This window comes from Mesocricetus auratus, unplaced genomic scaffold (genome assembly GCF_017639785.1).
Source record: "Mesocricetus auratus isolate SY011 unplaced genomic scaffold, BCM_Maur_2.0 Super-Scaffold_100676, whole genome shotgun sequence".
In the NCBI taxonomy this organism is placed as follows: domain Eukaryota; kingdom Metazoa; phylum Chordata; class Mammalia; order Rodentia; family Cricetidae; genus Mesocricetus; species Mesocricetus auratus.
The window spans coordinates 19276788-19291438 of record NW_024429266.1 but is presented as its reverse complement, the minus strand read 5'-3'; the positions used below and the strand labels follow the sequence as shown (position 1 = coordinate 19291438).

General features: G+C 38.1%; 2 protein-coding genes and 1 long non-coding RNA gene across 3 annotated transcripts; 1 reads left to right on the top strand and 2 right to left on the bottom strand.

Moving 5' to 3' along the window:
* Positions 1-2238: 2238 nt before the first annotated feature.
* Positions 2239-4540, bottom strand: LOC121136954. Its single transcript, XR_005874143.1, has 2 exons — positions 4444-4540; positions 2239-3070 (listed from the first exon to the last, which is right to left on the bottom strand). It is a non-coding gene; the product is annotated as an uncharacterized LOC121136954 (long non-coding RNA).
* Positions 4541-5540: 1000 nt separating this feature from the next.
* LOC101825075 (olfactory receptor 10J1-like) lies at positions 5541-6486 on the top strand. Its single transcript, XM_005078189.3, has one exon. The coding sequence runs from the start codon at positions 5541-5543 to the stop codon at positions 6471-6473; it is 933 nt and encodes a 310-aa protein (XP_005078246.1). The 3' UTR covers positions 6474-6486.
* Positions 6487-10544: 4058 nt separating this feature from the next.
* LOC101824807 (mucosal pentraxin-like) lies at positions 10545-13775 on the bottom strand. Its single transcript, XM_005078188.2, has 2 exons — positions 13642-13775; positions 10545-11259 (listed from the first exon to the last, which is right to left on the bottom strand). The coding sequence occupies exons 1-2, from the start codon at positions 13703-13705 to the stop codon at positions 10664-10666; spliced, it is 660 nt and encodes a 219-aa protein (XP_005078245.1). The 5' UTR covers positions 13706-13775; the 3' UTR covers positions 10545-10663.
* Between the last annotated feature and the right edge of the window lie 876 nt (positions 13776-14651).

Genomic DNA, 14651 nt, shown 5'->3' with positions numbered 1-14651 from the left:
ATAAACATGATGCACAAACTACATACAGGCAAAACACTGATACACATAAAGTAAAAATACATGAATATATACATATTAAAAAGTGATGCAGTCTTATGGTAGCTTAGTCTAACACAGTTGCACAAAGCTCTCACCTCTAAATACCACCTACATAAATTTAGGAATCAAGATTTTAACATATGATATTTGAAGGACATATTCAAATAGTAGTAATAACAAACATGATCATTATCCTACTTTTCCATACAAATGAATAAATGCTTTTAATAGATGCAGCCATATGAATACATATGCAATACATTTGAAAACTAAAATGATTCTCTCTGTCTATCTCTGTCTCTCTGTCTCTGTCTCTCTCTGTCTTTCTGTCTCTCTGTCTCTCTCTCTCTCTCTGTCTCTCTCTCTCTCTCCCTTTCCTTTTTCTCCCCACCTTTCTCACTTTCTCTGTTTTTGTTAAGATACAGTCTCACGTAGCCAGTTTAGCCTTGAACTCCCTAAAGCAGAAAATAATGGCCTTGAGCTCTTGTTTCTCCTGCTTCTGTCTGTGTGTGAGCGAGAGCGAGAGCGAGAGCGAGAGAGAGAGAGAGAGAGAGAGAGAGAGAGAGAGACAGAGACAGAGACAGAGACAGAGACAGAGACAGAGTCAGAGAGAGAGAGAGAGAGAGAGAGAGACAGAGACAGAGACAGAGACAGAGACAGAGACAGAGTCAGAGAGAGAGAGAGAGAGAGAGAGACATTGCCTGGCTCAGAAATGTTAGTTTCTAAGTTAGGAGTCTCTAATGGCTCATGTGATCTTCTTTTTCCTCTTGTGCTCCTCTGTGACCAATGTGCACTGTGTTGGTCACTAAAGAGAAGACTGTTGCTTGAAGCATCTTTAGTTTGTATTCAGGATGGTTGTGGCATTTCCCTGCAATGGGAAGAGCTGAAGTGCTCACAAGCTACCTATGGAGGCAGAAATCATCTTGGTAGGGAGAACCATCAATCCATAGCCCATTCATTTTGTTTCCAGGAAGTTCAGGGTATAAACCAAAGAGTTGTGACAGGGACCTTTTCCAAGTGTGGGTGACTTTTTTTGTAAATAGATGTAAAGATGAAGCATTTTGAAACTTAAGGAAATCAACTGTAGGCTGAAGCTGGGCTAGACAAGCCTTGGCCTCCAGTAATCCGCTGCTACAAGTTATCTTAATTATTTCAATAAGATTTATGAAATAAGCTGCTTTCTAGTACAGAGAAATTAAAATTTAGCATCTTCCCTGTGCAAGTTTATCAGTATTAATTGGTTTAATTCTCTAAAACTCAATGGAGAGTTAGTTTCTGAAGTCTGAACAACTTTCAAATCAGTAAACAAATGATAGTGTCTCCTCCAGAAGCCACCCAACTTCCTAATGAAGCCCATGAGACTAGCAGTCAGATTCCATCTTTTTTGTCTCTTAGGACCTCTGAGTGATTCTCCAAAGGAAGGATCCTCAAGAGATCAGGGCAAAAAGATTCACTACTTTTTAGATAAAATAAACATTCAAAGGTGCTGAAATTTGCATATTAAGAGAATATATTTCTCTTTTTTTCTCATATACCTCAAGGCTAAAGAAGTCAACTCACTGAACTTCAGTGGGGATAACAAGAATTTAAGTTCTTTTGATACTAGAGAGCTGAATTTTCTTCATTTTACCAGTTCTAGCTTCCATTGTAAATGTCCCTTGGAGATGGGTTTTGTCTGCTTGTGTCTGTTTTTAGACTCAGCCTTTTCAGTACTTTGTAAAGATTACTTCTAGAATATTCCTCCTTCTTATTCCTATTGCCAAGGTCAGAAGCAGTGAGTAAATGAAAATTGAATACCAAGTATATTTTTCAAAATTTTACTCTTTCCCCCCTGCAGTTTTCAGTATTTGGTTGCTTATATAGAGTCTCATGTCCATTAATGTACTTCGTGTCATGCCCCTTTGCTGTGGTAATAGACTCAAAGACATGATATCTTGCTGTGGCACGAAAATGACCATCAGTATGTGAAATAGTCTCATGTTAGAGGACATAAAAAGGAGGGTGTAGGAGGTGATTACGAGCAAGGAAATAGATATTGAGAGAGTAGAAAGTAACGTTTTCCAACTATTAAACAAAAAACTAGAATTGATGCTAGCATTGGAATAGTATACACCTCTAGAAATAAAAGGGGTGAGATGGACCGTGGTGTTACAGAAAACACTCAAGATATAATCTTCAATGGAAGAAAGTAGACAAGGATTGGTATGTACAGTCTAATTCCATTGTGTAAAACTGAAATTATATGGAACTATGTAAGGTTATACAAAAAAATCCCAGACAGAAGAAAAAAAAACAAGAGGGGGAAAGGTGAAGGAGAGAATAATCATGGTTACCTATAGGCCAGAGTATGTGGAGGAGAAAGCTAAGATGTCCGTTTGCACATCCCCACCACTCTGAATGCTTGTAATTTGAAAGTGTAATTTTATTTTTCTAAATACATATAGTACTTTCCTTTTTAAAAAAGAGGGCTACTAACTTATAAGATAATACATTTCTAATCATTGGATGCACTGAAGCAAAATTTGGGGGACTGTTTATGAGGAATGATATGCTTTGAAAATCACTTCCTAACTCTAGGGTCCAATCATTCAGTCATATTTGATAGACTCACAACTTCCAAGTACATGAGGTTTGTCTTTTTTTAATTCTGGCTTCCAATAGGGAAGTCTTAGTGAATAAAATGAGTGGGATTCGCTGCTTTCTAGGAATTGGTTTTCAGGTCTAGGAAGGAAGTTATTATTACAGAAGAATTTCTTTAAAAAAACATTAGGATCTAGAATGAAATTTTTCTTTCCTCAAACAATCAGAACAGAAATTGTAACAAAATGTTGCTTCTTTGGTGCTTGGGACTCCACAGAGGGAAGCTGGAATGGAAGGAAGCTGGGGTGTTGTATTGAGACTCCATAGGAGGTTGGGGTGTTGTATTGGGACTTCATGCAAGGAAGCTGGGATGTTGTATTATCTGTTGTTACACAGCTGCCCCTGTGTTCACTCATCTGTTCATCCATCCTGAAGAGCCATCATCATTTGCCTCATGAAAAAAAAAAAAAAAGAAATGCACTCAGTCTTTGTAGAATCCAGCAAACTTTGATTCCCCTGTTACATAAACATTTCTTTTTCTTTACATAAACATGTCTTTGTCTTTGTCTAAAACATATGATGAACCCCAGTTATACAGGAATAGTTAAGGGCTAGCCCATTCTACCCCTGAGGAATTCAAGTATTCATTTGGTCTTACTCATAGCTAATTCTTTCAAGTTATTTGCACTATTCTTCAAAATCTTCAGTTAAGAAATTTCAAACTTGGGGGGGGGAGAAATTTCAAACTTGTTCCCATTCAGCTCCTTGCATCCTGCTGTCATAAAAGCAGCAAGGATATTTAGTCAATTCTGAATGTTTTGATTAATTCTATTAAAATATGGCCTTTAAGAATCTTATTCACTTTAGATTTGCACCTATCATGAGCATTTCACTGCTTCGGTCTGCTCCACCACTGTTCAGAAAGTTTTCATTTTACTAATTACAGATTTCAAACACTGAAGATAATCCCCTCTGGCTTCCTACTCAAAGCCTCTCATCCAAGCACTGTGCCTTCAACCTTTGCTTCTCCAAGGTAGAATCACTCCCTGTTTTCATCTTTGTTCCTTGATCCTCTCTGTCATCCAATGATACGTTTTAACTGGAGAGAACTATTTAGCAATTTTATTTTCAGATGTTTAAAGAAATAACTAAATGTAAAGGCCTGGATTATATAGGGAATAATTAAAAAGGTAATTTTGGATTCGTTAAACATTAATCAAAAAATACTTTAGTGGATTTTCTTCATTTAAATGTTATCTATGTTATTAAGTGTTTCCCTCCTTTTTAATGCCTTCAAAATATTTTAATTTAATTACATCATTTTTTCCTTCTCCTTTCCCTCTTACAAACCCCTCCACATTCCCTTACTTACTTCTTTTCAAATGCATGGCCTCTTTTTTCTTAGGTTTGTATTGTTATGTACACATGTATTAATACAACCTGCTGAGTCTGTTTAGTGTTGCTTGTATGCATATGATTTATTCTTTATTTTTACTCCTTTCTGTTTTACAAATTGTAGTCTGTGTTCTTCCTATCCAAATTTTCCATGTCAGGTCTCTTTAGCTATGAACTGGCCACATGGTTCCCATCAGATGCACATGTCATAATTAATTTGATTGTAAATTAATTACTAATTTTCATTGGTTTTGACCTTCCCTATTATAGATAAAATAATTCAAGTTCTTTGTACATGCGTCCTTATATATATATCTGATAGTTTTCTTAGAATACATAATTGAAAGCAGAAATATTAACCCAAGGAGTTTGTATAGACTAGCATTAATCTCCTAATATTTCCTCACCTTTTTAGGTCCTAAAACTTACCTAGTTTTCCAAATAACTTTTCTGGATTTTCCGTTTCTTCACAGTGTAATTTCATTCCTACAGAAAGAGGAAAGTACATTTTTTCCAATAAAAATGAAGAGTCATCTTATTTCTCATCTATCTGTGGCATGATGCTTATTAAGCAGTTGTGATAGAGGATAAATTACCCTACCATTTTGGAAGTAAATGGTAGAATTAGTTTGAACAAATCATATAGGCTTTGGTGTCATAATTTTCTTGCTGCAAGATGAAAGGAAGAAATAAGTATATAGGTCATTATGATGTTGAATTCACATATGGAAAAACCTTAAAGTGATACAAAGTACTGCTTATTGTTAATGTTACTCAATCATTTTTTAACATGAGAGATTTCTGATGCCAAATTACTCTAGTGAGGCCAGTTTGTGAAATTTACATGTAACCATAACCTGGTAAAGGCATGGAGATGAACATAATCCAGGAAAATGAGTTACTGGGCAACAAGGAGCTTGATTGACAGGTTGCATCCTATTCTGAGATGACTTTCTGAGGAAAAGCAGGCATCCTTCCCTATTGAATAAAGAGAGGAATATGTCTTGTTTTAAAAATATGATGGGGGACGGTCAGGTTTGCAAAGGCTAACTGATCTGTGGATGAGGGTTCATGAAGTAGACAAATATAAGGGAGAACAAAAGCATTTGTAAAGTGCTGGAGCAGCCAGAATCCTTTCGTTCAGCAACACAGAAGGGCAGGCCTTTAAGAAGACAACGAAAATTCTATTTTAGATAAATTTTAGGTAACAAGTTCTGAATCTATGTCCTAAAGGGAAATGACTTTCAAATTTAACCATGTCTCTGTTTCTCTTGCCTACTCTCCTCTAATACCTACTGTCTACTCACCAGGAATCTGGACCACACTTCACACATAAGATTCTACACATTAAATCATCTTCTGCTTTTGTCTGTCTTTGACTACCAGATGGACAGCTGCCCCTGCTAACTCTGTATCTATCAGGACACAGAGCCATTATCAGTTTATCCTAAAGTGTCACCTACTCAAAGCGCTGGGCACTAACGTATTCTGGCTGATTGACTCAAACCTGCCATTCTGTGTGGAAGATGATGAGAAGAAACCACACAGCAGTGAGTGAATTTGTTTTCCAAGGATTTTCCAGCTTTCAGGAATATAAGTTTACTCTCTTTATGATATTTCTGACCTTGTACCTGCTAACCCTGACTGGCAATGTCATTATTGTGATAATTATCAGTATTGATCGTCACCTTCATACTCCCATGTACTTCTTTCTTAGTATGCTTTCCACTTCAGAGACAGTCTACACTTTGGTCATTGTACCAAGGATGCTCTCCAGTCTTGTAGGTTCAAGCCAATCTATGTCTTTGGCTAGCTGTGCTACCCAGATGTTCTTTTTTATCACTTTGGCCATTAACAACTGTTTTCTGCTCACGGCAATGGGATATGACCGATATGTAGCCATCTGCAACCCCTTGAGGTACACAGTCATCATGAACAAGAGGGTATGTGCCCAGCTAGTATTGGGATCCTGCAGCATTGGCCTGCTTGTGGCCATAATTCAAATAGCATCTGTGTTTAGGGCACCTTTTTGTGACAGAGAGGTAGCTCACTATTTCTGTGACATCCGTCCTGTTATGAAACTGTCCTGCGCTGATACCACTCTACATGACATAATTAACTTCATCATCAGCTCACTGGTTATTGTAGTGCCCATGGGCTTAGTTTTCATCTCTTACATTCTCATCATCTCCACAATCCTCAAGATTGCCTCTGCTGAGGGACGGAAGAAAGCCTTTGCAACCTGCGCCTCCCACCTCACTGTGGTCATCATCCATTATGGCTGTGCCTCTATTGCCTACCTGAAGCCCAAATCAGAGAACACCAGGGATCAGGACCAGCTGATCTCAGTAACTTATACTGTGTTTACTCCTCTCCTTAACCCTGTGGTATATACTTTGAGAAACAAAGAAGTCAAGGATGCCATTTGTCGTGCTATTGGGAAAAAAGCTCTTGACTAGGATATTGGGCAGTTTGGCATACAGTGGATTCCCTTTATCTGTCTTTATTTTCAATTACTCATGGTCAATTCTGGTCTGAAAATATAAATAGAATACTCCTAATACAAAAAGTTCTTCAGTTTAAATTGTCTACCATTTTAACTTACATGACGAAATCTAGTACAGCTCTGACCCTCACTATTTGGAACATGAATCATCTCTTTATCAAGTTGTATATGCTATCTACTGATACTGTATAGTATCAGTATCTTGAAAACAAGTAATAAACAACAGTCAACTTAACTTTTCATTACAATATATTGGTATAGTTTTTCTGTTGTCATTAGAGTTTTTTGTCTTTTCATGTGTGTATGTATGTGTATAATATTCATATGTTTTAATGTATGAGGGCATATGTGGGGTATATTCATACATGTGTATATGTACTTAGGGAGTTCTAATATTGATAGTGGGAACCTTCTTTGATCTCTCTTCTACCTTATTTTTAAGGTTGGGTTTCTCAACCAAGCTCAGCACTTACAGACATGGTTAGCTTTGCTCTGGGGATTCCCTATGTCCACCACATGAATATGGAATTATAGGTGAGTTGCCCTCTCCACCTGGCATTTAGGTCTGGGCAATGGAACTCCAGTCCTCACCTCATGCTGGTGTGGCAAGTGATTTATCCACTGAGACATTTCCACACCGTTAGTTAGCGTGCTAATCTCTTAGCGAGCTTAATTTATACATTAAACTTTATCATAAACATGTACAAGTAAGAGAAACAGTATATATGAGGTTGAGTGCTTATATGCCTCAATTGTAGCCATCCATGTGGGATCTCAAAACATATCTGTCATGGATAAGGGGAAAATACTGTGTAATCAATCACAGAATAGGGTTTTTTTCTCTTTTTCTATTGAGAAATATTTTTTCACAAAATGTAATCTGGTCACACTTTTCCCCTATCACAACTCCTCCTAGCTCATCCTTGCTTTCTCGCCCACCCAAAGTCTCTCTCTCTCTCTCTCTCTCTCTCTCTCTCTCTCTCTCTCTCTCTCTCTCTCTCTCTCTCTCTCTCTCTCTCTCTGTCTCTCTCTGTCTCGCAAACACACAAAAATAAAAAATAAAATAAAAATGAGAAACATGCACACACACACGCACACACACACACACACACACACACACACACACACACACACACACACACACAGCCTCCATAAACTCCACAAGAACAGAAACCAAAATGCAAAAGTAAAAGGTCTAGGTATTTTTGAAAGCTCAAAAACAGTTTTTCCCTATCATTCCACCTATACTCAGAGGGAACCGCAAAATTTGATGGTGAAGTTACTTTAAAGAATGACTCAGATGTCCTAAAGTTTGATTTTTGTTTTTATTTTATGTTTATTTTCTTTTAATTAAAACTTAAATTTTCTTTGAGGTGTGAGAGATTGAAGCCCTGTGTTTTGCACATGTGAGGCAAATACTCTACTATTCATCTACTCCTACCTTATTGCTTTTATCAGTATTCTGCTACAGCTTTCATGGTCTCTCAGGTTGCCATCAGAGTAATGACTAGATACAGATCACAAATTCGGAAATGGGTAGGAATCATAATCAAGGGTGGAATTCGTTATTATCAGTTCATTGATGGCAGAAAAGTGGGTTGTGTAGTGCCTATATGAACACTGTGTTGAAAAATCACCATAAACACCAGGCAGATGTTGACTCCTAAAGATTCAGAGAGGACATAGCTGATGTCCAGGTGTGCTAGAAACCATCAGCACTCCCTCTTCTACTTAGACTACTTTCTTCTTTGGGCAGTGATGAATGTTACAGACTCTGACTGTCCCACAGAAATACTACTATAGATAAATATTCTCACAGGCCTTGGAGATCTATACAATTTTTCTCAAAATTTTTGAGACTGACATTAAAACCAGTGGTTCTGGATCACCAGTATGTTCAATGTTACTAAGCAACTTATCCACATTCAATTCAGAACTTGATTACACTTTCTGTGAAGTAACACAGGGATGTCTAAAGAAAGATGAAAGATTTTTTAATTACATACATTAATTACATACCTTAACTAATTATGGATGTTGCTGAAATGGAAATTAGCCCATGATTTTCTTCTTGTCCATTGAAAATATGACGTGATAGTCAAGTTTTTTCTCTTTTTTCTTCGGTGTTACACTGGCAGTCTCATTCTCTGTGAATTGTTAGGTATTTATTTTAAATCATGGGTTCTCATTCTGTGGATTGTGACCCCTCTGAAGGACTCTTTCACAGTGGTTGCATATCAGACATCCTCCATATAAGATATTTACATTACAGTTTGTAACAGTAGCAAATTACAGTTATGAAGAAGCAACAAAAATAATTTTATGATTGGGGGTCACCACAACATGAGGGACCGTATTAAAAGGTCACAGCATTAGAAAAGTTGAGAACTTCCATTTTAAAGTCTTTTCTATACAAGAATATGGGGTTTCCCCAAACCCTCTGCTGTTGCTTGCTAAATGCAAAGGTGCTTTCATGTGTGAGAAAGGCTTAAGAGTTAGAATTAACCTGGTGGAGACTAATATGTTAAATATTTTGTGGTTTATATAAAACTAAAGAAAAAATCTGTCTTTTGTTTTTTCAAGAATTCTACTAAAATGCATGGAAAACAAGCTTCAAGTCCAGGGCCTCTGTGTCTCTAGTGGTAATTAGAGAGCCAAAGTTATGTCTTAAGTTTTAGTTACTATGCCTACGTGATCCATGAAACAAAAATTCTTGTAATGTGTAAGCCCCTTGCCAAAGGACAATTACTTCCTAAAATACAGAAGCCTTTTGTTTATGGGAGATAATGAGCCACATGATTTTGTTTCCCTAAACAAGTTGGCTTGACTCAGCGGTTAGTATTCAAGCATCTGTACTGGCCTGCCCTTGGGGTTCTGACAGGATACACCTTCAGCTAGAATCACTAAGAGGATCTCCTGGGCATATTCACCATGTTCCCTTTTAAAAGGGCCCTGCTCACCTCCCATGCCTCTCTCTCTCTTTCTCTCCCTCTCTCTGTTCTGTTCTATCCCTTCCCCCCTCTCTCTCCCCCTCCTTCTCTCTCTGCCCGTCTTTTCTTTCTCCTCTCTCCTGCTGCTCCTGTCTCTGGAGGCCTGTCTCTGCCCTCCCCTTTCCCCTATTTATGATCCCTTTCCCTAATAAGAAACCACCTCTGCTTGAACCTTGTCTAATGGCATCTTTCTTTCACTAGTTGCTTGTCTTAAATAGCAACATCAGCTACACAGGATGTGCTTGATCACATGTGAATAGGAGGTATGTAGGCAAGAAATATGTCAGGATGTGTGCCTGCCCTGAATGGATGTAGATAAGCAGAACATAGGCAGGAAGTATGTTGGTATATGTGCTTGTCCAAGATTGAACCTGATGGAAAGTTTAGTGACCATATAGGTTTGTCTACATAGCCCTCTGCAAAATGTGACTCATTGCCATTTTCTGAGAACCTCAGAATAATATTGACCAAAGTCCGTCAATCATCCTGGCTAGTGTTTAATTAAAGCTTGCTTCAAATTTCCCTCAAAAAATTGTGGATCCAGTCTTTCTCTCATGATTCACAGTCTTAACAGTAGGAGGACCAAAAAGTGGCATTTTTACTTGTTGTAGAACAGCTACTTCCCAGGGAGGCTTAGAGACCCTGTGAAGAGGAAACTCCAGCAAAATTGAGTTTTGTCTTGGGGGGGGGCACTTTTACATACATCTTTAATTTTTTTTCTAGATATGGGAATGGGCAGTTTCTCAACGTAGCTCCTGAAAAGCCCTGTTTTGAAATTCTCTTTGGAGGTCTGGTTCATTCAGGCAGGTCTGTTCCTGAGGGCATTTCCTAGTAGCTACATTGTGTTCACATGTTTCTGTATTTGAGTAAGCAGAACCACCATAGGACCTCCCCTCCTTAACACAGGATTCTACAAGATAAGTGCCAAATTCTGAGAGTAGTGTGTACCCCTAGCTCCTATGGTTTGGCGCTGCAGATAACTGTGGTAAAATTCACCCCAACTTTTGCAATAGTGAATAATATATAGCAAAGACTCACATTTTTTGCTTTTTAATGCAGTCCACATTACTATTGTAACAGAAACAAAACAGATTTGATTTCAGAAACTATGTGATTATTACTAAACACAAATTATGACTGAAAAGAAAGAAGTTTAAGCCCACAGTTTGGGTTTAGTGACCACATAGCCATTGTCTTCAAAATTAAGAGCTTGCCAATTTATAAGGTTGCCATTGTAACACCCGCCATCCATTTCTTTTAGGGGGACCACATGGTCCCACAAAGACACCTCCCATATCTCTCCAACAAAAGATTGTTTTACATCAAAACGTCCCCCAAAGGAATCCTGCTCTTGTCCTATGATAATCTTTGCCTCAGCACTTACACTGTACCCCTTCTTCAAGCCTTTCCTCCCCATAGGCTTTCCATCCAGCCAGAGTTCTGCAATCCCAGAGGCAGACTCCCAGCTCACACAGACATGAAATGGGGCATAAGGATTTAGGGGTGCTTTGAAAGTGACTAACGAATTCCCAACATGGATCTCATACTCTCCCACTTTTCGTACAAAGAGAAGAATCTCGTTGTCCTTGGTCTTTGTGCTGTAGGAGAAGAGGCTGTAAGGTCTGGTGAGGTCAGTGAAAGCCTTCAGACACAGGGTGAAACTCTGCAGTGACTTCCTCACCTTTGGGATCAGGGTCACATAGGCAGTGGCTGATTCTTGAGGGAAAATAAATGCCTTCCCCGTCATGTCTGTAAAGAAGAGAAAGTAAGACAAACATTTTTCCCAGCTCTGCAGTTTGGTTCCTGAAAGAATATGTATAGCACATTGATGCACACAGAGATCCTGCAAGGGTGTAAACTCAGCAATGCCAAGCAGCCATACAGTGTTAAAGGCAGACCTAGAAGTCCATGACTGCAGCCTCAGAGCTTGAGAGTTGGAAGCCATCTGGTCTATAAAATGAGTCTGAGGCCAAGCTGAGACACTTGAGACTGTCTCAAATAAAACGAAGTCAAACTAAACAATAATAGATGGGTTTGGATTCAGTTGATCAGTTACAAAATTAAAGAGTTCCTATATCAACTCTACTTGCACCTTTCTTGAGACAGCACTGAGATAAAAGAAGTACCAGCAACAGAATATTAAATGCATCTGAGTCATTGCAATGAATAAAGCCGGAGGCACTGTGGATTCTTCCATCACTGATCCAATCATGATATTTCTCCTAGAGAATCCCTGTAGCTGGGTCTATGTACATCCTGGATCTTGTGATGAACCAACACTTGGAGTCAGTGTGATATCTGAGAAACAGAATCATGTAAACTGTTTGGCCCAGATCATTATAGTACTATACCCTCATCTTCCCTCTCTCCTGTACTTTCTATGCTCAATAATGACCAATTTACCACAGAAGCAACAGGATTAAAGGATTACTTACTATGAATTTATTTTGTCTAAAGAATCTTGTGAAAAGATGAAATTGTAATCATTACAGAATGATTCTTTCCTTGTTCAGAAAAAGTAAATTTAACAAATGCTATAGTTGGGAAAATAAACTCCAGAATAATAGCTAACTGAATCAGAGGAGACATGGCCTAAAAATAATATATAGTCTTGAATTGAGTTAGTTTTGCTTCATAGTAGGAAATGGGAAAACAGCATGAATTCTATTTCCTAACATACAAGAGCTTCTTAAGAAATGCTTATACTGTGGACCCCTAGGGAGTAGGAATGGAATGCTTCCAGAAAAGAGGTCTAGCTAGATTGTATGAGAGAAACAGAGAGAGAGAGAGAGAGAAAGAGAGAGAGAGAGACAGAGAGAGAGAGACAGAGAGAGAGAGAGAGAGAGAGAGAGAGAGAGAGGAGAGACTCAAGTTCTGTCAATACAACAGCAACCAGAGGATTGGAGTGTAAATCACTTATTTATATCCTGTGATCAATTATCTCCCAGTTTGTAACCTTGTCAGTGTAGAGACTTGGAGCAAAATATCATGGTTAGCCTGAAATAATGTGTAACTCACTGCTGACATTCACACTGAGGTATAGGGAAATGACTGTCAGGGTTTCTTATTGGCAGCAACAGGAAAGAAAATATAAAGTTGTCAAAACAGTAAAGTGTCTTCTTTGGTAATAAAATGCTACTTTTATAACATGCATCACCAAGTTCATTCTTCTCCTAATTTATCTCAGCACCATTTATCGGAGTTGGTGTTATTGTTTCCCCAATGTATTGGTGAAGAATTGAGACTCTCAGTCCAGCCAGCTCACAAGGGCTGTTCAATTATTCAGTTATTAGGGGGAGATGGGTTTCTTTTATAAAGTCCAAACTACTTCTACTGTCTCTTACACTACCTTAACTAAGTGCTTAAAAATGATGAGAGTGATCATTCCCTTTACCAACTTATCTTTTTCTAGAAAAAAAATGTTCTCCCTCTTGTTCTCTTAGACGAGAAGTCACTGTGTTCTCATCAAAGAAGCAAACCCCATTCTATATTCCTCATTCTCCTTACACCCTGGTATAGTAAGATATATCCATAGTCATCAATATCTGTGGTAGTGACCTAAATTAATTCTCTTCCATTTAGGTATGGGCTGATTTACTGGAAAGAAGTAGAACACAGTTGGAGGATTTCTAAGATTTGATTACAGAATATCTGTGGCTTCTGAACTGACACATCCTCCAGTCACATGTTGCAGTCTATTTTGTATTTTGTAGAAAGGGCCTCAATGGTATGAGATTAAAAGAGTTCTGCAGTCAATAGACAATAATGAACTCAGGCCCCCAGCCAACTTCTTGAAATGAGCAGAAATTGATTAACCATAAGAGAAGTTTGGGAGCAGACTTTCTGAGTGCAACCTTCAGACAACACTACAAACTTGGTTGAAATACTGCAATCCCATAAAGACCTGTGCTTAGAAACAGTAGCTAGACCATCTCTCTTTTCTGTTGTACAACAGACATGAGATAGTAAAAATTCACTGTTTCCAACTTCCAAGCTTGAGTAGCATAACAGATAGAGTAAATGACTTCACAAACCTTTCACTCATATCTTCCTGAAAACAACAACAGCAAAGTCTGTTGGACCCTATCTATTCTAGACATGGAGAACCTTCCAGCTAGCATCAGCACCTACCTGCTTGGGATGAACCTGCTGAAAGAACAGAGAGGAGCAGGCCACCCACAATAAGCTTCGCCATTGTGTTCTGTTTAGAGTCCTCTGGTAGTGGGAGAACAGCAATGATTGTCTCTGTAGAGAGACATTTGCTGTTGGCTCTTATACTGCACTCCTAGGGACAATGCCTTTGTTTGCATAACAGAAAGACAAAGCTATTAAAGGTTAATATTAACTGAACCATTATGTGGTTTTAAAACCAATATGTTAATAGCCTCAAATAATATAAAGTGTCTTGGGAAAACTCTAACCAAGTAAATGAAAGACCTGGATGATAAAAATATTTAAGGCATTGAAAAAAGAGTAAAAGATATCATAAGATGTAAAAACATCACATGCTCATGAATCAGTAAGATTAACATAGTAAAAATGGTCATCATACCAAAAGCAATCTGCAGATTCATTGCAATTTCCATCAAAATTCCAACACAACTCCTCATGTAACTGAAAATGAAAATTTTCAGCTTCATATGAAAACACAGAACACCCAGGATGACTAAAACACTCTTGAATAATAGAAGAACTGCTAAAGATATCATTATCCCCAATCTAAAATTTTAGAGAGCTATAGTAATAAAAAACAACATGGTATTGGCACAAAAACAGACATATTGATCAAGGGAATAGATTTGAAAACCCAGACATAAGTCAACACACCAATATTTTATAAAGAAGTTAGCAATACATACTAGAAAAAAGACAGCTGGTAAACTGGATGGCTGTATGAAGAAGAATGCAAACAAAATACAACTCCAAATGGATCAAGGCCTCAACATAAACCCAGATACATTGAACCTAGTAGAAGAGAAAGTGTGGAGTAGCTTTGAACTCACTGGCACAGGATAAAACTTTTTGAACAGGACACTCTTAGCACAGGAACTAAGATCAACAAATAATAAGTGGGACCTCATGAAACTGAAGATTCAGCACAACAAAAGGCATTGTCATTTGGACAAAGGGGCAGCCTACAA